The 22,859-nt window shown below is 54.6% G+C and overlaps 3 protein-coding genes across 4 annotated transcripts; 1 reads left to right on the forward strand and 2 right to left on the reverse strand.

Annotated features, from left to right (window-relative positions):
• Positions 1 to 2: 2 nt before the first annotated feature.
• IPO4 (importin 4) lies at positions 3 to 8,491 on the reverse strand (the record flags this gene model as incomplete). The annotated part of the gene is made up of 30 exons (XM_079700803.1): positions 3 to 355; positions 481 to 550; positions 1,258 to 1,362; positions 1,443 to 1,575; positions 1,682 to 1,890; positions 2,017 to 2,142; positions 2,534 to 2,575; positions 2,724 to 2,917; positions 3,017 to 3,122; positions 3,220 to 3,277; positions 3,354 to 3,431; positions 3,540 to 3,640; positions 3,749 to 3,860; positions 3,991 to 4,111; positions 4,349 to 4,462; positions 4,568 to 4,681; positions 4,871 to 5,000; positions 5,162 to 5,270; positions 5,560 to 5,669; positions 5,828 to 5,881; positions 5,982 to 6,146; positions 6,403 to 6,486; positions 6,573 to 6,674; positions 6,780 to 6,845; positions 7,096 to 7,275; positions 7,364 to 7,493; positions 7,931 to 7,972; positions 8,050 to 8,129; positions 8,257 to 8,343; positions 8,423 to 8,491. 30 exons carry the CDS (start codon positions 8,489 to 8,491, stop codon positions 225 to 227), a joined length of 3,222 nt encoding a protein of 1,073 aa, XP_079556929.1. The 3' UTR covers positions 3 to 224.
• A 626-nt stretch (positions 8,492 to 9,117) lies between these two features.
• TM9SF1 (transmembrane 9 superfamily member 1) lies at positions 9,118 to 14,234 on the reverse strand (the record flags this gene model as incomplete). The annotated part of the gene is made up of 5 exons (XM_079700119.1): positions 9,118 to 9,511; positions 10,088 to 10,361; positions 11,419 to 11,604; positions 11,905 to 12,526; positions 13,887 to 14,234. The coding sequence occupies 5 exons, from the start codon at positions 14,232 to 14,234 to the stop codon at positions 9,118 to 9,120; spliced, it is 1,824 nt and encodes a 607-aa protein (XP_079556245.1).
• Positions 14,235 to 19,848: 5,614 nt separating this feature from the next.
• Positions 19,849 to 22,032, forward strand: TSSK4 (testis specific serine kinase 4; the record flags this gene model as incomplete). 2 transcript variants are annotated; one of them, XM_079700138.1, is made up of 4 exons in its annotated part: positions 19,849 to 20,070; positions 20,412 to 20,626; positions 20,993 to 21,404; positions 21,853 to 22,032. In XM_079700138.1, the coding sequence occupies 4 exons, from the start codon at positions 19,849 to 19,851 to the stop codon at positions 22,030 to 22,032; spliced, it is 1,029 nt and encodes a 342-aa protein (XP_079556264.1). The 2 variants fall into 2 exon arrangements, with proteins under 2 accessions (XP_079556264.1, XP_079556265.1); XM_079700139.1 differs by having other exon boundaries at positions 21,041 to 21,404.
• Between the last annotated feature and the right edge of the window lie 827 nt (positions 22,033 to 22,859).

A 22,859-nucleotide genomic window follows, 5' to 3' on the forward strand; every position in this document is an offset into this window, starting at 1 on the left:
CCTTTATTACAGGATGGTGTCATGACTCCGTTTGTATTGTCCCACAGCACGACAGACCCAGCCCTAGGGGACACCCCCGTAAGGCAGCAAGTAGGGCTGAGACTCCAAGTGGGTATGAGGCCCAGGCCCAGAATCTTTGGTAAGGTGTGAGCTGGAACTGGGCTGAGAGCTGGTCTTGGGTGTGGGCAGGCTCTGTTCTCTCTGGCCCAGCTGCAGCCCGCAGTCTAGGTGAGGCCCAGGATGGCCTGGAGCTCCTGGGCCTTGTTGCCAGGCAGGGAGCCCAGTGCTGAATGGAAGCTGTCAGCGTGCTGTTTGGCCAAGAACGTCAGCAGCAGCAGCAGCGACGCCTTGGTGTCTGGGTGGAGAGTGAAGGGGGAGGAGTCTGGGGAGGGCTGGCCCCCCATCCCTAGCTGCCCCAGGCCCCCTGAGCCCTGCTGCTCCCTGCCTCCCCCCAGCCCTGCCCACAACTGCCACCATCACCTGGTGGGACCTTGTTCTCGGCCAGGATGAGGCTGCAAGTGCGCAGGAGCTCTGGAGCCACATCTACAACCTGGGGGGAAAGAAGGGCTGACTCGGGCAGAAGCACCCCCGGGCCCCAGCACTGGGGTGGGTGGTAGGAGCCCCGGAGAGGCAGTCTCCCACCTGGGGTGTTCGAGCAATGCTGATTAACACACATGCCAAACTGTGAACCATGGGAAGAACCCTGAAACAGGGTGGTAGTAATGTTTTTGGTTTTTTTTTTTTTTCGGAGAGCATGAGACTGTGACCAAAGGTATTTGAAATCACGGCCTTAAGACCAAAAGAAGCCCAGACACTCAGGAGCTCCACCCACACAGTAGTCTGCGAAGATGCAAGACAAAGGTGATGGACACGAGCACTGGGACATGCATCCCAAAGCTAGCCACTTGATGCAGACAAATCTCATTCAGAAAGCAGAGCTGCTCTGACTGGAAAGGATGGTGGGGTGGCCCAAAGGGCCCAGGCTCCATGGAGCACAGTCTGAAAGAGCCTGGTCTAGGAAATCAGCCTAGGAAAGCTGTGACTTCTGGCTCAGACCGGAGGGTGGAAATGAAACCTCCCTGAGGAAAAATGCTACGCGGTGAGAGGAAGCCCCTCCTCCCCCCTTAAAGGCCTTGGCTGCCAATCCTTGCACACCAACAAGAAAGCCGAGAAGAGCAGCTTACACTGATGCCAACCCTGCCTGTCAATGAGACTGAAGCATCAAGCCCCCTCTAAGGGCCCCAGCATCGGGATTACCTGGTCAGGGCTGCTCTGGTACAGGAAGCTGAAGAGGTGCCCTAAGGTGACCCACTCCTCCAAATCCTCCTTCAGTGGCAGGGCGTGCAGCAGGGCAGCCAGCACCTGGACACACAGAAGACTCTGGCCTCCAGCCCTGCACCCTCCTCAGCTCCCTAGCCCTGCCTGACGCCCCCAGCCCTCACCTGGGGCTCTGGTTTCCTCGTGGGACTGGCCATCAGCAGGCGGGCAAGTGCCCCACAGATGTTGTCACGGACACGATCATGGCGCTCCCTTGCCAGGAGGGGCAGCAGGAGCCCCAGCAGCTTGGGGAAGTGTCTGGTCCACAGTCAAGGAACAGGCACGCGGGGAGACTGCTCCCATCTCGAACCCCAGGGACACCCTCCCAACCCCATCTGGGCCCCCTCCTGCAAGCCGAGGATACTCCTGGGCAGGGCGACCCCCGTGCTCTGCCAGCACGCCCAGCCCAAAGATGGCATTGCTCCGCACCTCGGGGTCCGCCTCCCGGGCGGTGCTCAACAGCACGGGGAGCAGCCGGGACACAAACTGGGCCGAGGCGGCACCCAGGCCCTGAATGGACTCCGCCAGTGTCCCCACCACAAAGGACTTCTCTGCCACTGTGCAGCCCTGTTTCTGGTGGGGGGAGGAGTGCGAGTCAGCCTGGGACTGGGACCAGGTGGGGAACTGAGCACAGGGGGCACAAGGGGCACAAGGGGCACAAGCGGAACGGGGCTCGAAGCCAGAGGACAGAGCGCTCACCGTCCTGCAGAGCAATAATGGCAGGAAGCCGGCAAAGAAGGGGGCAAAGGCATCTCCCCCGGCCGCAGCGGCTAGGGCAGGGATGGCCTCACCAGCATGCTCCAGCAACATGGCGTCGTATTCAGCCTGCAGGGCCAGGTCAGAGGCTGGACACCAGGGCCAGCTCTGAGACTGGGGGCACCTCCCACCATACTCCTCCATGGCTGCAGGTGGTCCCCCTGAGGGCTGCCCTTGGTTGACAGGACTGGCCCCTTCCAGGCTGGGTTTGTTTGCAGCCCAGCTTTCCCTCCTGGTCCTCCTACTCCCACTATCAATCCAAGCCTGCCCCGAATCCCCACCCCCAAAAAGCCTTCCTTGAACACCCCACTGCCTTAGTGGGAGTGGGGTTGGTTGTTCCGAGCCACTACCAATCTTTTAGCAAACCCTGTACCCCCAGGTCAAGACAAGCACACTGTCCACCCCGTCCCGTGGAGACCAACTGGGCTGCCTGGTCCCAGTTTGCCCCCGTAGCTCTTACCTGGTCCTCATCCTCCTCCTGGTCGGCGTCCTGACAAGCTGTCTGCAGGAAGAGGGCGCTCGGCTCAGCCTGGGCTCTCCTGCCCCTTCTCCTTTCCATGGGCGGAAGGAGGGGGCAGCTGGACTGGTAGCCGCCGGCTAGCCCCACCCAAGGCTGGGCCACCTCACCCTGCAGCCCGCCGGCCCCTCACCTTTCTCTGCAGCACAGCCTTGAGTACGTGGCAGAGCTCAGCAAGCCGCCCGGGGGGCTGTAACGCCAAGGTCCCAGAGCCACGCAACACCGCCGTCAGGGCCGCCAGCACGGCCATCACCACCTGGCGCTCCGGCTCCCCGTTCACTGCCCGCACGTAGGATGGCACCACCCGGGCCAGGGCGGCCTGCAGAGCTGGAGATACGATTGGCTGAAGCCTTGGTCAGCCCCTGCCCCCTCCCCACCCACCCCGTTTCCAGAGACCCCAGGTGGGCCCCGGCCTCGCCTTCTCACCAGCAGTGTTGGGTTCCGAGGGGCAGCTTTGACAGGCTTTGTGCAGCGCACAGCAAAACTGACCCAGGGCCTCGTGGGCTGCCTTCCGCACGCTCAGGTGAGGGCACTGCGGCACGAGGAGGCGCAGGACGTGTGTGCTGCGTGCAGGGCCGGCACAGCTCCTAGCCCCCAGACCCCCCCGCCCCGCCCCCCACCCCACTCACCTCCAGCAGCGTGAACACTTCTTCAAAGACAGTCTCCATGTAGGGAAGGAAGGCCACACTGTGGACAGACACACCGCCATGGGGAAGGGGCTCCCAGGAGAGGTTCCCAGTGCCGAGGAGAGGCTGATGCTCACCTGGCATTCACAGAGATCTCCCCCAGCGCAGCACAGGCGTCTTCCTTCTCATCGAAGAAGGCGTTTTCCACGCTGTACCTAGAGTAATGTGGGGAGGCGGCAGCAATCAGGCACCAGTAGAAGCAGAGCTGGCCCTGGGCCCTTGTCCAAGCCAGGATCCCCAGACCAGAACGGCACCCTCCGCACCCTGAGACTTCTGAGTCCTCCTCCTCTTCCTCATCCTCCTCTTCCTCCCCACCGCGATCGTCGTCAAACAGAAGGAAGGTGCTGCTTCCATCGTACTGAGGCTGGAATGGGGAGGCACAGCAGGGACTTTGGTTCAGCTGGGCCCAGGAGAGAGATCCCATCCCAGGCCTGGCCGTCCCCAACTGGCCCAGCCCACCCTGTCTGCTCACCACAATGCCCTCGGTGGAACGCAGTGACAACAGCATGAGTGTGGTGATTCGTGGCAGGTGGGGAGCGAGGCTCTCACCCATCAGCCCCGATAAGGCTGCAAAGAGGCTGTACCTGGTGGAGACAGGCAGAAGCTGTATAGTCCTACCTGCTGTAGCCAGACAGGATGGGGGAGCCCGGGGAACCCATGGTCCAGAACTGGAGGACTGGGGTCTGGGTGGGGGCGGGGTGAGGGCTCACTCACGTGCAGCGCCGCAAGTCAGGGTCGTCTACCTGGTCACACAGGCCCAGCCCCAGCTGGCAGCATTCCTCAGCCAGGGGCCTCATGGGCTCCCCTACTGCTCGCACCAGCACCCCAAGTGTCTCTGCAGAGGCAAGGGCTCGGTTAGCACCAGGATGAGGCACTAGGCCAGAGGTGTGCAGGGCCAAGGCCTGAGAGACCAGAGATAGCTGGGCGGGGTAATTCAGAAATCCCTTCTACTCCTGGGTCTGGTGAGAGCGCAGGAAGACACCTGTGCTGCCCCAGGGCGATCTCGTGAATGACAGGTGAGCATCGGCCCTTCCCCAGCACTGGGAAGCCCGCCTAGGAGTGCCTCGCTCACCCAGGCTCTGGATCCGCACAGGCTGAAGGTCCTCATGGCCTGTCAACAGGAATTCCCGCAGGTGCTCCACGATGGTGGGGAAGTAGGGCAGCACGGAGGCCTGGGCAGCCGTGGCTGCGGCACGGAAGGGCAGAATCAGAGCTGGAGAGTGAGCAGGGACCACTGCCGCAGGCACCCGGAGTGAACCCATGATGCTCCCACCTCCTGCCTCCGACTCACCAATGGCCCCCAGGGCGCTCACAGCCAGCTCCTTGGCCCTGGAGCTGCTGGGATTCCTCAGAGGCTGCAACATACACTCCATGAGCTCCGTAAGGTGGTGCTGCACTTCAGGCCCTGTGGGAAAGGGCACCCCTCTACCAACCAACCCAGATCTCCTACCTGCCTCCAGGCCGACCCTCCCTGTGGCCCTGCCACATCCCTCTCCCCACCATGGGCAGTGGTTCGGGGAGCTGCACCCCCTGCCCCCTTCGGCCAAAGCGACAGCCCCATCCCCTCCCTCACACCCCCAAAGGGCATCGCCACCTAGGTTCTCCACGAAGTTCTCCAGGGCATAGCAGGCCTTGGCTAGGTGACGTGTGCACCCAGGAGGCACGGACTTTAGGTAGGCGAGGAGCAGTGGCATCACTTCCCCGGAATAGCGGCGAATGTGGGGCTGGAGGAAGGAGAAAGGCGGCCTGAGTCAGCTCAACTGCAAGGCACGCACCTAAGTACTGATGGCAGCAGGGGTGCCTGAGGGATGGGGCCGAGGGGAAGCTGGTCTCTGGGACAGGTGGGGACTCTGAAACAGTGGCTGCCCACATCGGCCTTGCTGACCTGTAGGTTCTCTGAGAACTGGCCCAGGGCAAAGAGCGCAGCATTGCGCACAACCTGTGACGGATCCTCCAGGCTCCTGCACACGATCTGTAGCAGTGGGGACAGCAGTCTAGATGGGGCGGGACAAGAGGATGGAGTCTGAGGGGCAGGACCTGAGATCCCTGGGCTGAGCCATTCTGCTGTTTCCCCTGGGAAAACTAAGGCTTTTTGTCACCAGATGGTGAGCACCACCCGCTGACCCTGACAGCTGAGGTATCTTCCAAACCAGGACACTTGAGCGTGGGAGCAGACACTATTGATGACTAGGCTCAAAGGACAAGCGGAGACCAGGACTGCCGTGGGCAGTGTGGTCCTCCTCCCCATGGCCCACCCTGACTCCGAGACAGGGGAACAAATACCTCTGCCTGATGTGGTCCCCGGCTCCATCAGAGAGCACGGCCAGGACGAGGAGCCCAGCCTTGCGCTGGTATGGGCTCTGGCTCCGCAAAGCCTCTTCCAGCATGGGCATCTAGGGGAGCAGATGGCACTCTCCTGAAACCCCAGCACGAGCCTGCCCGTTCCTGCGGCAACAGGCCTTCCACACCTACCAGGGCCCAAACATCCTCAGGCTCGGGAGACTAGGCAAACCCGGGGGTAGGAGCACTGGAAGGACAAAGCCACACTTACCAGCAGGGGACAGAGCTTCTCAGGGGGCAAATGGAGTGCCAGCATGTCCACAACCTGGAAAAGGACAGGGAGAATTTGCTGGACTCCATCTCCGCCCCCCAACCTCCCCCAACGACCTAACACCCCTGCCTCCGGCCCCTGTCCCACATCCCACCTGAACGGCAAAGTGCTTGGGCGTCTCTCCCACCAGTCCAACATCCAGCTCTTCCTCCTCTGAATCCTGGTCCTCAGGATCCAGCTGACCCAGGGGGGGCTCGGCAGCCACGATGGGGAAAAGGGTGTGCAGCAAGGGTGGTAGGAGGCGATTCTTCAGTAAGGCCTTAAAAGGGAGAAAGGAACGGTGTCCCTGAGAATCTGTTCCCAAGATGGACTCACACTAGAAATTCCAGCCTGCCACGCCACAGGGGGTCCAGGAGGAGATTCCCAATCTCCTAGCCAAGAGCTGGGCTGAGTCCAGACCCAGCCTGGAACATCTTAGCTATGGTACTTTACATATCCCCAGATGGACAGAAAGCTCCAAGAGTGAGATGAAAAAGAAGATCGAGATGGGGTGATGTGTGTCAGAAGGCACTCACCTTGCTCTTGACTTTGACCAAGAAAGTGAGACAGCAGAGACTACGCACACGTATTGCATCACCCAGGGCCACATTTCTAGCCACCTGCCCAGAGACCAACTCGAATCAGAAACCGGCAAGGAAACTCCCAGCAAAACAAGCAGCAGGGACAGTGCCGACCCCGGGCTCACCTCCAGGCAGAAGGTGAGGACCTCTGAGAGGTGGGAGGTGATGATGGGCAACTCTGACTCCAGCAATTCATCCAGGGCCTCCAAGGCCTCACAGGCCTTTGCCTGCCAGACAGAGAAGTCACGGGGTTACTATGCTCTTCTTCAGTGGACCAGGATGAATGCTCCTGCACCCTCCTTCCAACAGAGCTCCTACCCGAATGTCCTCACCTCGTCTACAGGGATCAGAGTCTGCACAGCCACGATGAGCTTGGGCACCAACATTCGCACGAGAGGCTGGAGGACACAAGATGAGCTAAATCACAGAAAGCACGATGCAGCCTAATCTCCAGCCCCAGAAGCTAGCAGCTTCCTCAAAGCCTGCACATAGGAGGAGCCTAGGCACAACCACCCACAGGATCCCCTCTCAACTGTTAGGCAGGACAAAAAGCAGAGAAAGAATCTTAAGTAGCTCTGCATCCCGCAAGGGTGAGGACACGAAAGCCCAAGGATAGGGAGCCAGGGAAGGTGAAGGCCCACATCTCACCACATCATCAGTGCCAAGGTAAGGGGCCATGGTGGTCAGAGTGCGCAGGGAATAGAAGAGGAGCCCAGGAGAGCCCACATCACCAAGGGTCTCATTCAGAAGCCGAAGAAGCTCCCGGTGGTGGGGTCGGAAGGCCTCAGGCCGGGAGGTCACCACCACACTTAGCAGCAAAAGCCCCATCTGCCCAGGAAGAGGGGTTGAAAGGGAAAAGCTTACATGGTCTATCCAGCCTCTGGGTCCCTTCCTCCCACCAACTGTGTGATAGTACCTCTCTATCAGGGACGTGGAGGCTGTGGATACTGTGCTGAAGAAGCTGCATGAGCTGAGGCCAGGCCTCCAGGCCTTCTTTTCGAAAAACGGTAGCTGAGAGCTGGGCCAGGCTAAGACTCACAGAATGCCTGCAAACAGGAGAGATTCCCCACCCCCAATCACCCTCCAGTACCATTCCCTGTACGCGATGGCCCTGCCTCCACGGGGTGGCCAGGAGAGAAACCTCCAGGTGTGCGCACAGGGCCTCTGCCAAGTTGGGACACAAGAAGACAACGTCTCAGAGGGACACTAGCAGCACAGTAGGTGTGCAGTCTGGTGAGGGTAACCTCACTCATGCTGAATTTCAGTTCTGTTCTTCCGACTCGGCTTTGGCAGACCATCACAGCCCACGCTCAAGAACCTTCGTCTTTAATACAGCTTGAGAGTCGTTCCTCCACCCTTGGTCTAGAACCTAAGTCCCTGCCCCCCAAGAGCCAGCCTGGAGCTGAAAAAGAAGGCAGAAACCCTGAGAAGCTCTCAGCCTAGAGTCAGTTAGGGCCCCGAGAGGAGGCAGGTAGGCACTTACTCTGTCTCTCTCTGGAGAACCGTCAGGATCAGAGACTTGATGCTAGAACACAGGTGGCAAGTATTTGGTACCCAAGAACCGCCTCAGCCCGGCCCCGCCCCACCCCTGGCCCAGCCCACCTCTCCCGTTGCTCGGCCGCCAGCCGTCGCCAGCTGGTGCTCAGTCGTCTGCGGGTCAGTACGGCCGCGAACTGGCGGATCTGGGACGAGGAATCAGGCACGTGAGGGTCCGGGCAGGAAGGTGCTGACCGGGTCGCCGAGGGCAGGAGCTGGGGCTTGACATGTGCGTACTATAGGAAACTCAGCAGGAAGCGGCAGGAACCTTACCTGAGGGTCGCCCGCCGAGGCCAGCAGTTCGCAGAGCGCGGGCAGGGAGGCGGGGTCCCTAAGAGCGGTCTGGAGCTGCTCGGTGGCCTGGGGAGAGCCTGGGGTCAGAGTTGGCCGTTCCCGCAACGCCCCCGCTGGCCCTGGCCCGGTCCCACCGGCCCCATACCCGGCGGATGCGCTCGGTGTCCGGCAGCAGCAGCTCCCGGAGGATCTGTTCCAGGCCGGCGGGCTCCATGGCAGCAGGGGAGCCGCCGCTGCTGGGCCGGAGGTGGGGGAGGGACAGCACGTGGAGGTTCCGAAACCCGCTTCCGGCGGAAAGGGCGTTGCTCCGCGCCCCTCCCGTCACCAGGGTGATTCAACTCGCTTCGCGCAGAGCTCGGGCTCCGCCACTTCCGTTGGGCGGAGCGCCGGCTGAGCCGCGGAAACAGGGCCCTGGAAATGAAGGTTCCGCTAGCCGACAGTTCCTCAGCTCCGTGAAGAATTCGAGTTCCGAGTTCCGTGCATTTCGCGGCCGACCCGCCTTCCTAGGGGACAGTGCCCTTAACAGCAGGGCACGAGTTCCTATATCCAGACCAAACCCTCCAACTACAGGATCCTTTTTCTTAATAAATTTTATTTTGGTATTGTAAAAAGAAAAATCAGGACCAAAAAAAGGCAACTTAAAAAGTTCAAATATATACTCCTTATATAATAGAGGTTTATAATTTCCAGGCCCTCTCTGGGGAAGGGAGGCCCAAAGGGCAAAGGGGAAGGCAACAAAACCATCACACAACTCAGTCACTCAATCAGAAGAGATGTTGGTAAGAGATCAGTAGGGCACGAAGAAAGGGAAAGAAGAGTGATAGTTTTGCCACCCCAAACTCAGTCCATCTTGAGGTTAACATAGATATAACGGATGAACTTTAGGGAAGAAAAAAAGGAGATGGTGCCCAGCATGAGGAAGAAGACATATCCAGTGAGTAAGGAGTAGCCAAAGAACTCTACTGTCTGTACCACCCCTGACATGTTGGAGCGCCGGGCATAGTAGAAAACTGAGTAGAAGAAGATGAAGAGCCCAGTGGAGCCAACACTCAGCACAGATCGCCACCACCAGCGGTAATCCTCCCCAGACAACTGGAAGTAGGTGAGTGCGATGGAGATGCAAGCCCCCACGCTCAGCAGGATGGCGAAGACGAAGAAGAGGATGCCATACAAAGTGTACTGCTCCCGACCCCAGACTGTGGCAAAGATGTAGTACAGCTCCACAGAGATGGCACTGTGAAGAGAAGAGACGATACACAGCATTAAAGGGCTGTGCACTGCCAGCACAGTGGCCAGGCCAAAATCCAGCCACCACCCCTCCGTGTTACTGGGTCACTGTGGAAAGTGGGCCCTCTTTACTCCCTGCCCTGGAGTTCCTGGCTTGATGGGGATTCTTTTACCTATGATTAGCTGCTCTCATTTCAAGAACATCTTCTTTGGTAGGTTGAGAGCAGGGATCTTGTCTGTTCTATTTTCCACTGTATTTGTCTGGCACTAAAAGGTACTCGACAAATTGGATGAGTAATCAAATGGGTTTTAAGCCCCACGTGGTGTCGCCAAAGTCAGAAACTAGGAAGACAATGAAAGGAGCAATGTCTCTGGAGAGCTTCACAAGTGAGACACCCTCATATTTGAACTGACTCAAGCTCAGTCCTGGTTGGAGAAAGGAGGAACCATTTAGCGATCTCTTAATGGTACAGCTGAACGAGGGATTATCACTGACAATGGGTTACGGTACAGGGTGAGTACGGAAGGGGAAAGTTAAGGTCAGGATCCTGAGAGTGATGGCCATGGAATAAAGGGAGGATACCTGAAAGGCAGGAAGCCTCCAACAGTCATGTGGACGAGAGGAGACTTGTACCAGGGCTGGGGCGGGATTTCCCGAGCTATGTTCTTGGTGCGACAAGGTGCATCAAAGGGGCTAGCGTTGTTCTTCCCGAAGATACCTCCAATGACAGTGAGGGGAAAGCCCACCAGCAGCCAAACGGTCAGAAGCAGCAGGATGGTGGTGGCTGGCAGAGCCTGTGTTGAACCATTGGCCCAGTGCACAGAGTTCACCACACTCCACGTCAGGAAGAAAGGCACTGCAGGGATGGGCCCCAGAGGGAGAGTTAGCACTAGGAGCTCATCCCTGGGAGCACCCAATCAGACTGGACCTAAAGAGGTGAGCAGTGAAACATCCCGCTCCCAGGCTGACTCCACCCTCTCGTGTCTTGTTGTTCTTTGTTCCTTAGCTTACCAACACTCCCTCCCCTACCCATTATCATTAAGGATCTAGGCAAGCCGTTACATAATGATCTAAGAGTGACACAAATCCACCTGCCTCCAAGGGCCTGTCCTGCTGTGGCACTGGTGATTCCTAGTATGAGACATTCCTTTGAATTAAGGCTCTGTTTTCAGAAAGCCCTGGTTCAAATGTAAATGTGGTAGAACAGAAATCAAGACACTTAACAGTTGGAAACACAAGAGGTTCAGAATGCAAACTACTACTGCCTTTGAAAGGACAAGCTGGCTTGGAAGGCTAGAGTGGGGAGGCCCACTTTCAAAGTTAAAAAAGCTTGGGGATGGACTTCCCTGGTGGTCCAGTGGTTAAGACTCCACGCCTCCCATGCAGGGGGCGCAGGTTCTATCCCTGTTCAGGGAAGTGGGATCCCACATGCCGTGCAGCGTGGCCAAAAAAAAACTTGGGGGAAAAAAAGGGAGTCTCAAAAGATAAATTCAAGAGTGTTATTTCAGTGTAATGGTTGAGAATACAGGCTCTAGAGTTTGACTGCCTAGGTCTGAAACCTGATTCTCTGCTTTTTAGGAGTATAATCTCAGGCAAGTTACCTAACCAGCCTGAAGTTCAATTTCCTCATCTGTAAAATGGAGACAATATTACCTACTTCATAAAGTCAGTGTGAGAATTAAATGAGATGAAGGCATGTCAAGTGCTTATCACGTTGCCTAAAACATTTCAAGGGCTTAATATTTAACTATGCAAAAAAAAAAAGAAATGCATTTTTTGTCTTTTGAATGGTTTCCTTAGTGTTTCTTTTACCTATTTTCATTCCCTTGAAAGCCCTACTCTGACTCTATCTCAGGTTCCATGATGTGTTCTAAGTTCCTAAATTGGCCCCCCACGGAAAGGGCAATCCTCACCAGAGAAGAGACTGGTGGTGAGAATGATGTTCCACACCCAACGCTCGCCTCCAATCTGCCGGTAGAAGTGGCTGGACACGTAGCCAGAGATGCAGCAAGTCAGGGCATACAACAAGATGGCTGCTGAGTTAATAGCCCCGTGACGGTGCACATTGAACGTCCCCAGCAGCGCCATGACAATAATGCCTGCAGCGTGGTAGTGGAAAGCCTGTGTTAGGTCTCACCTATCCCTCTTCCAGCAATTTCATAGAAATCAGCCAGCCCCCTTTCTCCCAGACCCAGGGCTTCCATCAAAACAATATCCCCCAGTTCTGTTGTCCAGAAAACCCACAACAGAATATACACATCCTTGCTAGAACCATTCCACCCCTTAGCTCTGCCCCTCACCTTGGACAGAAGAGAAGATCTGTAGATCTTTTTCTGAACAAACTACCTACTTAGTTCTACCCCTTGAGAAAAATCCCTAATTAATTTTTATCACCTTACCAGTGCCAAGGGCCAGGAACTGGGCACCCACACCAAGCACAGCACAGAGCAGACCAGGGTATGGAGGGAAGCGGAAGACATCTGTATGGATAATTTTCCAGCCATTGTCACCTTGGTCAAAGTCATCGCCAGAACCTCCAGAGGTTGTCTCTTCATCCAAGTTGTACCGAGCCAGGTCATTTCGAAGCACACGCATGAGAATGACAGCCACAAAACCCACCAGTAAAAACACAAGCACCATGGAATTAATGATGGACAACCAATGGATTTCCAGTGTTCGGGGAAAGAAACCACCATCGTCACCACGGCGCCTGTCACTCCGACGCTCGACTGAAGTCTCAGACCAGCGCACACTGTAGGTGTGGGTGAGGCCTAGGAACTCATCAGGTCGTAACCCATCTAAACTGTGGGGCTTGACGTCCCGCACTGAGACATTGGCAAATATAATTCGATCTCCGTGGAATTCTAGGTGGAAGTCCAAATGGGTCCAGAGTCCTATCTTGTGGCTGTGAGGCAGGAAGCCACTCTCCTCCATGTAGCCCACAAAGCCACGGATTGGCAAGTCGTCCACCACAAATTCAAAGTAGTATAGTTCCTCAATGGCCTGGCGCAGCTGTTCCACCTAAAAAGAGCAAGTTAGGAGTCAGACAAGGCCTCCCCAGGCATTGTATTAGAGCAGGATTTCAACTTCAGCACGAATGACATGGTTTTTTTTAAATTAATTAATTTATTTATTTATTTTTGGCTGCACTGGGTCCTCGTTGCTATGCGCAGGCTTTCTCTAGTTGCAGAGCAGGGGCTACTCTTCGTTGTGGTGCGTGGGCTTCTCACTGCGGTGGCTTCTCTTGTGGAGCACGGGCTCTAGGCGCACGGGCTTCAGTAGTTGTGGCCTGTGGGCTCAGTAGTTGTGGCACACGGGCTTAGTTGCTCTGTGGCTTGTGGGGTCTTTCTGGACCAGGGCTTGAACCCGTGTCCCCTGCATTGGCAGGCGGATTCTCAACCACTGCGCCACCAGGGCAGCCCCACTAATGACATTTTGAGCTGGAAAATGCTTTGTTGTGGGGGGCTGCCCTATGAATTGTAAGATGCTCCGTCCCTGGCTTCTTCTCACTAGATGTCAGTAGCGTCCCCAGTAGTGACAATCAAAAATATCTTCAGAGGACATCCCTGGTGGCACACTGGTTAAGAATCCGCCTGCCAATGCAGGGGACACGGGTTCGAGCCCTGGTCCGGGAAGATCCCACATGCCACGGAGCAACTAAGCCCGTGCACCACAACTACTGAAGCCCGCGCGCCTAGAGCCCGTGCTCCGCAACAAGACAAGCCACCGCAACGAGAGGCCCGTGCTCCGCAACAAAGACCCAACGCAGCCAAACATAAATGAATTAATTAAAAAAAAATTCTCCAGACATTGCCAGATGTCTCTTGAGAGACAAAAGCCCCCTGTTGAGAACCACTGGGTAGACCCTAGTATGTTGGGATTCTCTTAAATGAGCAAGTATGACTCGACAGGATGAAGGCCTAGGAGGAGAGGGAGGTGTAGGAAGGTCTGCAGTAGACTAAGGAAAAGTGCCCTAAGATAGGAATTGCTGAAGAAAAAAGCATGATAGGGAAAATTAGGTAGTGTGTAAAGGAGCCAGTTAAAAAAGCCGAGGTAGAGATGACAAAAAATGACTACGTAGGTGTGATAGTTGGGACCTTATTACCAACAGAGAGGCTTCGAGTCAGGAACCCTGGGCTCTAATGTCAACTCTGCAATCCACTATCCATGTAGTCTTGAAGAAGTTACTTCTGCGCGAGTATGTTTCTTCATCAACCAAATGCAAATAATAAATACTACCTTCCCTGCCTGTCACATGAGGTTGTAGTTAGAATCAAATCAGATCATTTCCATAAAGGTGCTTTGAAAACCATAAACCTAAGGCACTGTTATTAGGTCCTGGGAGGGAGGGCTAAGTTCTAGTCAGTGTGGAGAGGCTGACCTGTGCGGAACTGAGCTGCATGTGGCACAGAATTCTCTTCTCCACATTCTCCCGAAAGCGGATCTCGTACAAAGACTCAGCCATCCGGTCCCCATCCAGCACTTCACCCAGGCTAAGGCTTTTGTGGCGTATCTTCTCCGGACAGCAGACTGGAAGCTGATAGTAGTGGTAAGTCTCCTGAGGGTTATGGTAAGGTCCCACTTTGTTGACATACAGAATGACGGGGTCGCCGGCCTTGTAGTGTGTCACACCTTCCACCCCTGGATCTCGACCTGTGCCCAGCAACAGCAGCAGCAGGAGTGGCAACCACCGGCAGCTCCAACTTCCAGGGTGGCCTAGGACTGTCATCCTTAAGGCAGCGGAACCTGTTTGGGGGAGTCCTGCAGTTATGGGAACCAGGGATCGAATGACTCCCCAGGTCAGGTTCTTTGAACTGAAGCCAATGGCTCCAATTCCTCCCCTTGGCCTTTCCGACCCTCCCTCAGGAGGCCACCTCCCCACCGCCACACCACACCATGTTCCTCTAGCTCGAACACTGGCCTCCGCCTCTGCTATGTAGCCCTCCCAACCTGGGGTCCCCCTCTCCGGCAGCCCGCCTGCCCGGGACCTCCCCGCGCGCCCCAGCCCGTTTCCATGGCAACGACACGCGGCCCCGCACGTCCGGCACCTTCCCGCCGCAGCCCCGGGGTGCTCTCCGCGCGGGAAGGGCTGGCCGAGGCGGCGCCAGCGGCCTCTGCTGCCCTGCAGCCGCCCTCGCGCTCCTACCGGGGTCTCCCCCAGAGCGGCGCGCTAGCGGGGGGCCTGGAGAGGACTTGACAACCGACCTCCACGGGGCTGGCCGCCGCGGTGCCTGATCGCAGCGGCTGCGGCCGCACCGCAAAACATCGCGCCCGGCTCACTTCAGTGCTCCCTGGGGAACCTTTCTACGGCTGGAGGCCCGGCCCAGCTCTGGAGACCCCGCGAGTCTCGGGCTAGGCCGTCGCCCGGCAAGGAGCGGGGTGGGGGGCCCTCCCGGCGACCTGAGGGCAGCTCAGGACACGTCAGTCTTCCCTCTTCCGCCTTCACCCGAGGGGACCTCAGCCCGGCGGAGAGCTCCTTTCCTGGAGCCTGGAGGGGGCCACTCCCCCCAGGCCGAGGCCGCTCCGAAGCTCCCAGGTTTCTCCAGGGGGGGTTGCGGTTGAGACCTGGCTACGAGGACACAAACGCCCTTTTTGGATAAGGGTTGCCGCGGGTCCGGCCGCCTATCCCCGGGAAGGTTTGGGTTGGGCGTCCAAGAGCAGTGCCCGCTGCTCGCGCCCAGTGACTGCCCGGGACCCGGAGCCCGGGCGGCGGCTGCGCCCACACTTAGGGGACGCCCGAAGCGTTTGCCGGCTGAACCAATGGGACTCGCCACCGACTGCTGAGGCCGAGCCCCGAGAGGCGGTTCAAGGTCCTCAACCCGGGCGGGGGTGAGGCTTTGGGCGTCGCTGTGGTAGGACAGCAGAGGACACAGCCCATACAAGGGTCCTAGAATCGGATCTCACCTCACTGCTGCTCTGCCATCCGTCCTGAATGGCCTCTCGCCAAAAACCAAATGCCGTAAATAAAAATATCTTCCCGAGGCTGTACTGGAGGCCTCCCTGACCGTATAGCGACCGTCTCGTGTCCGACGATAGGCAAGCCTGGGCCAGGTTTGGTGCAGAGGCACGCAAAGAGATCGGGTATTTGCTCTTTTACCCCGTGAACTGGGCAGCCTGACGCTTGTTGTTAATTGCAGGTAAAGAACCTTGACATGCTTGCTTCGGTCTCTATGTCTTTATTCTTTATTTATCTCTGTATATGTGTTTGAGCATCTCTTAATTTTGTATTGCAGATTATTCTGGAAAAGTGTATCCTGCCATTAGGGAAATTCCTCTGGAGATCAGACCCAGGGGCCATGACTTCGTTTTGGCCACCTGGGAACAACTTAAGGTTTCCTTTCCTCGAGTAAAGAAAGTGGAAAATCTCAAGCGGTTTCTGGCTTGAAAAGCCCTTCATTTACTCACTTCTGCCCTCTCTGACCCAGCCCTCCTCCCCACAGGAGGAGGTTAGGTTCCAGGAAGTAGGGGGTCGAGTTTTTTAGACATCAATGAATTTTGTAATTAGAAAAGTAACTTAGAGTGGCTTTGGAATAATCTTTTAAGTGACAACCCCCTGGTCTCTAAACCTGGGCCTCCTTCACAATTAACAGCCGCCCCCATAAGATCAGTGCCACCAAGCCTCCTCTGCTTTTCTCTCGAATTATCTTCCAAATTGCCCTCCATGCTGCCTTGGTTCAGGCCCCATCCCCTCACCTAAATTATCATGACAGCCACCTTGCTAGTCTCTTGGTCATCTCTCCCCCTGGATCCATTTTCCATACTGCTGCTGCAAGGATTTTTTCTTTTTTTAGTCTTAAAGATGTCATATTTCCTGCAACAGTGGTTCTTTTTTTTTTTTAATTTTAATACAATTTTTAAAGGTAACTTTCCATTTACAGTTATTACAAAATATTGGCTATATTCCTCGTGTTGTGCAATACATCCTTGAGCCCATCTTACTCCCAATAGTTTGTACCTCCCACTCCTCCACCCCTATAGTGCCCCCTCTTCCTTCTCACTGGTAACCACTGGTTTCTTCCCCATATCTGTGAGTCTGTTTCTTTTCATTAAATTCACTAGTTTGCAACTGTGGTTCTCAAATCTTGGTGTGCATCAGATTCAGCTGGAAACTTATTAAAAACATAGATACTGGGACTTCCCTGGTGCCACAGTGGTTAAGAATCTGCCTGCCAATGCAGGGGACATGAGTTCGAGCCCTAGTCCAGGAAGATCCCACATGCCGCAGAGCAACTTAGCCCGTGCGCCATAACTACTGAGCCTGCACTCTAGAGCCCGCGAGCCACAACTACTGAGCCCACGTGCCTAGAGCATGTGCTCTGCAACAAGAGAAGCCACCGCAGTGAGAAGCCCACGCACCGCAAGAAAGAGTAGCCCCCGCTCGCCACAACTACAGAAAGCCAGCACACAGCAACAAAGACCCAACGCAGCCAAAAATATAAATAAATAAATAAATAAATAAATTTATAAAAAATAACATAGATGCCTGGGTTCCACCAAATCAGGATCTTGGGGAAGGAGGTGACTGGGCATCAGTATTTTTAACAAGCTCTGACTGTGATGCACAGCAAAATTTAACCATGAGTACATAGGATAGAGTCAAAAAAAGCTTGGCATATTAGGCCTCTCAGACCTGCATTTAAATTACTTCTCCAGGTACGTTCCCCTCTGGAACCCTATCCTGTATTTAAATTGAAATCTTGAATGTCATATTTTCTCAAGCTTGCAAGCTAGTCCCTTCTGCCTAGACTGTTCAATCTACCAACCATTCCCTACTTAACCTGCCTGGAGACTTCTTTTTTTTTTTTTTTTTTTTTTTTTTGCGGTACGCGGGCCTCTCACTGCTGTGGCCTCTCCCGTTGCGGAGCACAGGCTCCAGACGCGCAGGCTCAGCGGCCATGGCTCACGGGCCCAGCCGCTCCGCGGCATGCGAGATCTTCCCGGACCGGGGCACGAACCCGTGTCCCCTGCATCGGCAGGCGGACTCTCAACCACGAGAATTCTTTTGAACAGTGCAAATGCCACCTTCTCCATAAAGACTTCCCTTAACATTTCCTTACAGCTTTGTTTATAGAACTTGATCTCACCGTACTGTTATTTTAACTTCTTATGTGTCTGTCTCCCTTGCTAATTGCTAACTCCTCACAGGAGGATTATAATTTATCCATCTTGGTATCCTCAGAGCCTAGCAGTGCTTTTGTATACAGTAGGCAGCTTAATACACATTCCTTGAATGAACTGGTTTACCTGCTGTACGTGATGAGAACAGAGGTGCCACCAAGCTGCCTATCCAGGGGAGCAGAAGATAGGCGGGGCTGGGTGGGCCTCCTTACCACTGTGTGCCCTGGACAGTTGTTCATCTTGACAGACTGAGGATGTAGATCTGGCTTCCAACAGGACTTTGGAACCACCCTGCCAGCAGGATCAGCCTGTCAATAAATAGGAATTTACCAGTAGCCTATGGCATAATCTGTTGGAGTTTCTGTTTTGCTTTGGAGGATGGAAGATAGCTCTGATTCTTCCTTTGTTGTCTCCTCTGTGTGCCACCCCCTCCCCCATCTTAAATCCAGACAACCCCTCTGACCACAACCTCTTGTCCTCTGTCTTTCCCACCAAACTTGTTCCATTTCACTGAGACCTGCAACCCCTCCCCCTGCCCTTTGCCCTTTTTCTAGCTTGTCTTCCTAACCCAAGCAGCTTAGATTCTGCATTCCATCATTTTAGCCACATTCTTGCCTGTGTTCTTGATGCCTCTCTCCCATTATTCTTTCACGGCAGCGGCTAAGTGAAACCTTAATCTTGGGTCAGTATGTCTGTTAATATTCAAGCACCTATGTCCAGAATGCTAAAATAATCTTAACACTGTGATATGTTAAGATTGTGTGTCCATAAGTTGTGTTTTCCAATCTCATTTGGGCCCTCAGTGCTGCCCAGTAATGCTCATTTTCCAAATCCGCTCTCTCCCATTCTCCACAAGCCTTTCTTCTCAAGTCTTTGACTTCATATCCCTTCTCTCATCAGCTGACCTCCCTTACAGCCTAGTGGGAGATGCAAGCAAGAACGGAAAGGTCTGAGGAAATAAGGCCTATAATAGAACCGTCGGGGTGTGATTAAGGGGTGGATGGTGGGGGAGGCTCCAGTGGAACCTGAGAAATGGCTAGAGGGATGGAAGGAAAACTGTAGAGTTCAGGGTCATGGAAGGCAAGATAAGAATGCATTTCAAGGGGACTTCCCTGGTGGTCTGGTGGGTAGAACTCCGTGCTCCCAATGCAGGGGGCCAGGGTTCAATCCCTGGTCGGGGAACTTACAGCCCACATGCATGCTGCAACTAAAGATCCCACGTGCCGCAACTAAGACCCAGTGCAGCCAAAATAAATATTTTTTAAAAAGAATGCATTTCAAGGTTAAGAGGAGTCTCCATCCCCACCTCATAAATCCGAGTGATCCTTGTAACCGTCTTTATGCATATAAAGGTATGGAAGTGATGTTTTGTGATTCTGGAGCCTAGGCCTCAATTGGTGATGCAGCTTGTTTTTTTTTTCTCTTGAAATTCAGTGCAAACTGTGTGAGGGAACTTGGGCTACTCTACTGAATAATGAGATCATGCGCAGAAACAAACCAGCCCAGCTGAGATGATGCCACCAGCTGAATTACCCAACTGAGTCCAGCTCAATTTGTTCAAAAAAAAAAAAAAAAGGTTGTTATTTTAAGCCGCCCCACCCCCCCGCAAAAGAAAGAATACGTTTTTAAGTTAGGTTCCTTAGAACATGCTTCTACAATACCTTGCGATTCTCTGTGATATTCTGACACTCAGGTGTTTCTCATGCTGGATTATAATCGCTAGCAGAATAGGGTCTCTCTTGGCCTTATTGGTTATTTTCTCCCAGGACTCCGTACACTGCCTGGCACATAGCAGGTGCTCAATAAACATGATTGGTTGAAAGGACCAGATCCACGGAGCGAGTCTCACCAGATTATAAAGGTACCTCCAGCAATGAATATGTTCCAAACTGCATTTCCTTCTCAAGCCTTGTGGCCAGTGGTGGATAGAAGGTGAATTATGATGTGTGCGGAACATGGGACCTTGGGGGGTTCCGTAACCAAGAGGAGAAAGAAGTAACAACAGCCAGTGGAGACGAGAAGAACTGCTTCTCCCTTCCTCCCTCTCCAAGCTCCTAGTGGAGAGCTGAGCCCAGCATCCCAGACTTGTGTGACTACATAGGCAAGCTTTTGGAGACTAACTTCACTTTGGTTCCCTAGCCTTCAGCGGCTCAAGATGTTGGCTTTCTGAGCAGACTGGAGGCTTTTAAGTAGCAAAGCTCCCTGCTCTCAGCAAGCCCAACACCATGGGGAAGGGAGACACCTTGCAAGCACCATCCACCTCGGCCTACCGCTCTGTCATGGAGGAATATGGTTACGAAGTGGGCAAAGTCATTGGCAATGGCTCCTATGGGACGGTGTATGAGGCTTACTACACAAAGCAGAAAGTCATGGTGGCTGTCAAGATCATCTCAAAGAAGAAGGCCTCTGAGGACTATCTTAACAAGTTCTTGCCCCGTGAGATACAGGTTGGAAAGGGGGCTAGAAGAGGGAGCTGGTAGCAAGCTGCTTAAGGCTTCTCAAAAGGGGTATGGTTAGGAGGGGTGGAGCCAGAAACCCCTATACCACAACTGAATGGCTCACTAGGCAGCTAGGAAAATTACTTGTAAATTCAGCTTCTTTCCACCTCACCTCCAGACCCTCAAAGAGTAAAAAGTACAAAGCTTTGCGTTTGTCCATAGGCCACCAGCCCTCTGGGGTTTGATTCTGTTGCAAAGTTCTAGGAAAGGAGCAGTGGGAGAGTAGAAGGCTGGGAGTGCAGCCAGGGTGCTCCCTGCCTGGGTTTGATGGGTCCCTCTTCTGGGGCCAGGTAATGAAGGTCCTGCGGCACAAGTATCTCATCAACTTCTATCAGGCCATCGAGACCACATCCCGAGTGTACATCATTCTGGAGCTGGTTCAGGGTGGTGACGTCCTTGAGTGGATCCAGCACTATGGGGCCTGCTCTGAGCCCCTTGCTGGCAAGTGGTTCTCCCAGATGACCCTGGGCATCGCCTACCTGCACAGCAAGGGCATCGTGCACCGGTGAGGGCGCTGCCACCCAGACTGGGACCTTTGGGCTCCCAAGGGGGTTTTATGCACGTCTTCCATGTTCTACCCTCTTTTTTTCTTCCCTTGACCTCCCTGCTCAGTATCTAGGCCTATTCATCCACTTTATTTTAATCATCCGGTCAAGAACATTTATTAAGTGCCCACTGTGAGCAGAGTACTTTATGAAAAGTGATGGTGAGCTCCTAGTGATCCTCGGGTACCACCCTCTCTTCCCTCTGGGCTCTGCTCACAACTCCATGACCTTCCTTCCTCTCTGCCCTGTGTCCTCATAATGGCATCTCTCTCCCTCTTTGCCTTTCCTTATCTCTAGCCTCTGACCTCTGGCCCTTCAGCTCCCAGTCTAACACTAAGCCCTCTCCTGACCCCCAGCCTTTCTGCTGCTGGTAGGGACTTAAAGTTGGAGAACCTGTTGCTGGACAAGCGGAAGAACGTGAAGATATCGGACTTTGGCTTCGCCAAGATGGTGCCTTCTAGCCAGTCTGTGCGGAGTAGCCCTTCTTACCACCAAGGGAACTGCTTTAGCCACCTCAGCCAGACCTACTGTGGCAGCTTTGCTTATGCCTGCCCGGAGGTCTTGCTAGGCCTGCCCTACAACCCTTTCCTGTCTGACACCTGGAGCATGGGCGTCATCCTCTACACGCTAGTGGTTGCCCGTCTGCCCTTCGATGACACCAATCTCAAGAAGCTGCTGAGAGAGACTCAGAAGGAGGTCACTTTTCCACCTAACTATGCCATCTCCCAGGAGTGCAAGGTGCTGGCTCCCCCAGGAGGGCTGAGGCCTCAGGGGTGACCTGCAGAGAGGGAATACCCAAACTAGACCTCCCAACCCCAGGGAAGCCTCCCCGCCGATACCAGGGCCATTCCACACCCTTGCCCTGCCCTAGAATAGTGGGGAGGGCTTAAAGGGCCAACCTCTGAGCTTGCACCTGGGATGTGAGTGATAAGCAGGTTTTAGTCTCTATCTCCTTAGGCCAGAAGGGGATTCTGCAAGGATTTCCCCCAAGGAACCCTTCCTTTCCTTCCCCTCAAGGTGTTGGCTTTCTGAGCAGACAGGAGGCTTTTAAGGGTAAAGTCAGGGCCACACTCCCTTTCACCAGAGTGGTGTGATGGGCTACCCTGCTTCTTTCTTAGGTCCAGCTGCTCATTGTGTGGCACAATGCGGGCCAGCTCAGCCAAGACCTCTCTCTCCCCTGCCCTAGAACCTGGTCCTCCAGACACTACGCCAAGCCACCAAGCGTGCCACCATCCTGGACATCATCAAGGATCCCTGGGTGCTCAAATTCCAGCCTGAGCAACCCACCCATGAGATCAGGCTGCTTGAAGCAATGTGCCAGCCCCCCAGCACCAACTGTCACCAATCCTTGGAAATCAGTACCTGAAAATGGCAGAAGGATGAGGGGGTTGAAAGAGGAGCAAAGCAGAAGGGTCTTGGGCTAAAATCTTTCACACCAAAAATAAATCTAATTCTGTTTAGTCTCATCAGCTAGAGTCACATTCTTCCCTCAGGGGAACCTTAGCAGGGAACACTGCTGAGGGTGAGAGGTGTGTTTCTGCCCAGAGCTTGTAACCAGTCATCTTGACACTGGTTAAGTCAATGTTATAATTTACAGTGTAGCACATATGTGGCTCATAGGTGACTGGGTTGGGCGTGCTCACAGGAACACCTGCTTTGGGGAAGCTTCATTATTCTGGCTGAGTACATGCTCAGTTTTGTCTATCTCTATGCACTCTAAATGTTCAAGTAGTGGGGTAGAGGTTGCTCTACCCTGATTGCTCGGTTTGGTCACAGCTCTGCCTGTCTACAGTCCAAGGGGACGGCACTGTTCGTTCTTTTAGACATGGGTATCAGGAGGTATGTAATATCTTGGTTCCTTCCTCCTCCAAATGCCACCTTACCCACTACTGAAACAATCCTGGTGAATCATGGTCCCTCATCATCGCTCCTACACGTTGAAGTGACAGTTCAAACCAAGCCTATGAACTATGCGTTCTGGAGAAAGGAAACCTATTGACCCCATATCCCCGTACGTCTCCTTTCCTACCCTTGAAAGTGGGCTTTGTAAGGGGACGGCTGGTGAGTCACGGGGCTCTCTCGGCAGAGACACAACTGGGTGAAAGCAGTGAGAGAGGGCTCAGGGACAGCTCCACACGGTTCTAGGATAAATAACAGAGGGCAGTTTCCTCACCCTCAGCACCAGGCAGCTCT

This window comes from Hyperoodon ampullatus (genome assembly GCF_949752795.1).
Source record: "Hyperoodon ampullatus genome assembly, chromosome: 3".
Lineage (NCBI taxonomy): Eukaryota > Metazoa > Chordata > Mammalia > Artiodactyla > Ziphiidae > Hyperoodon > Hyperoodon ampullatus.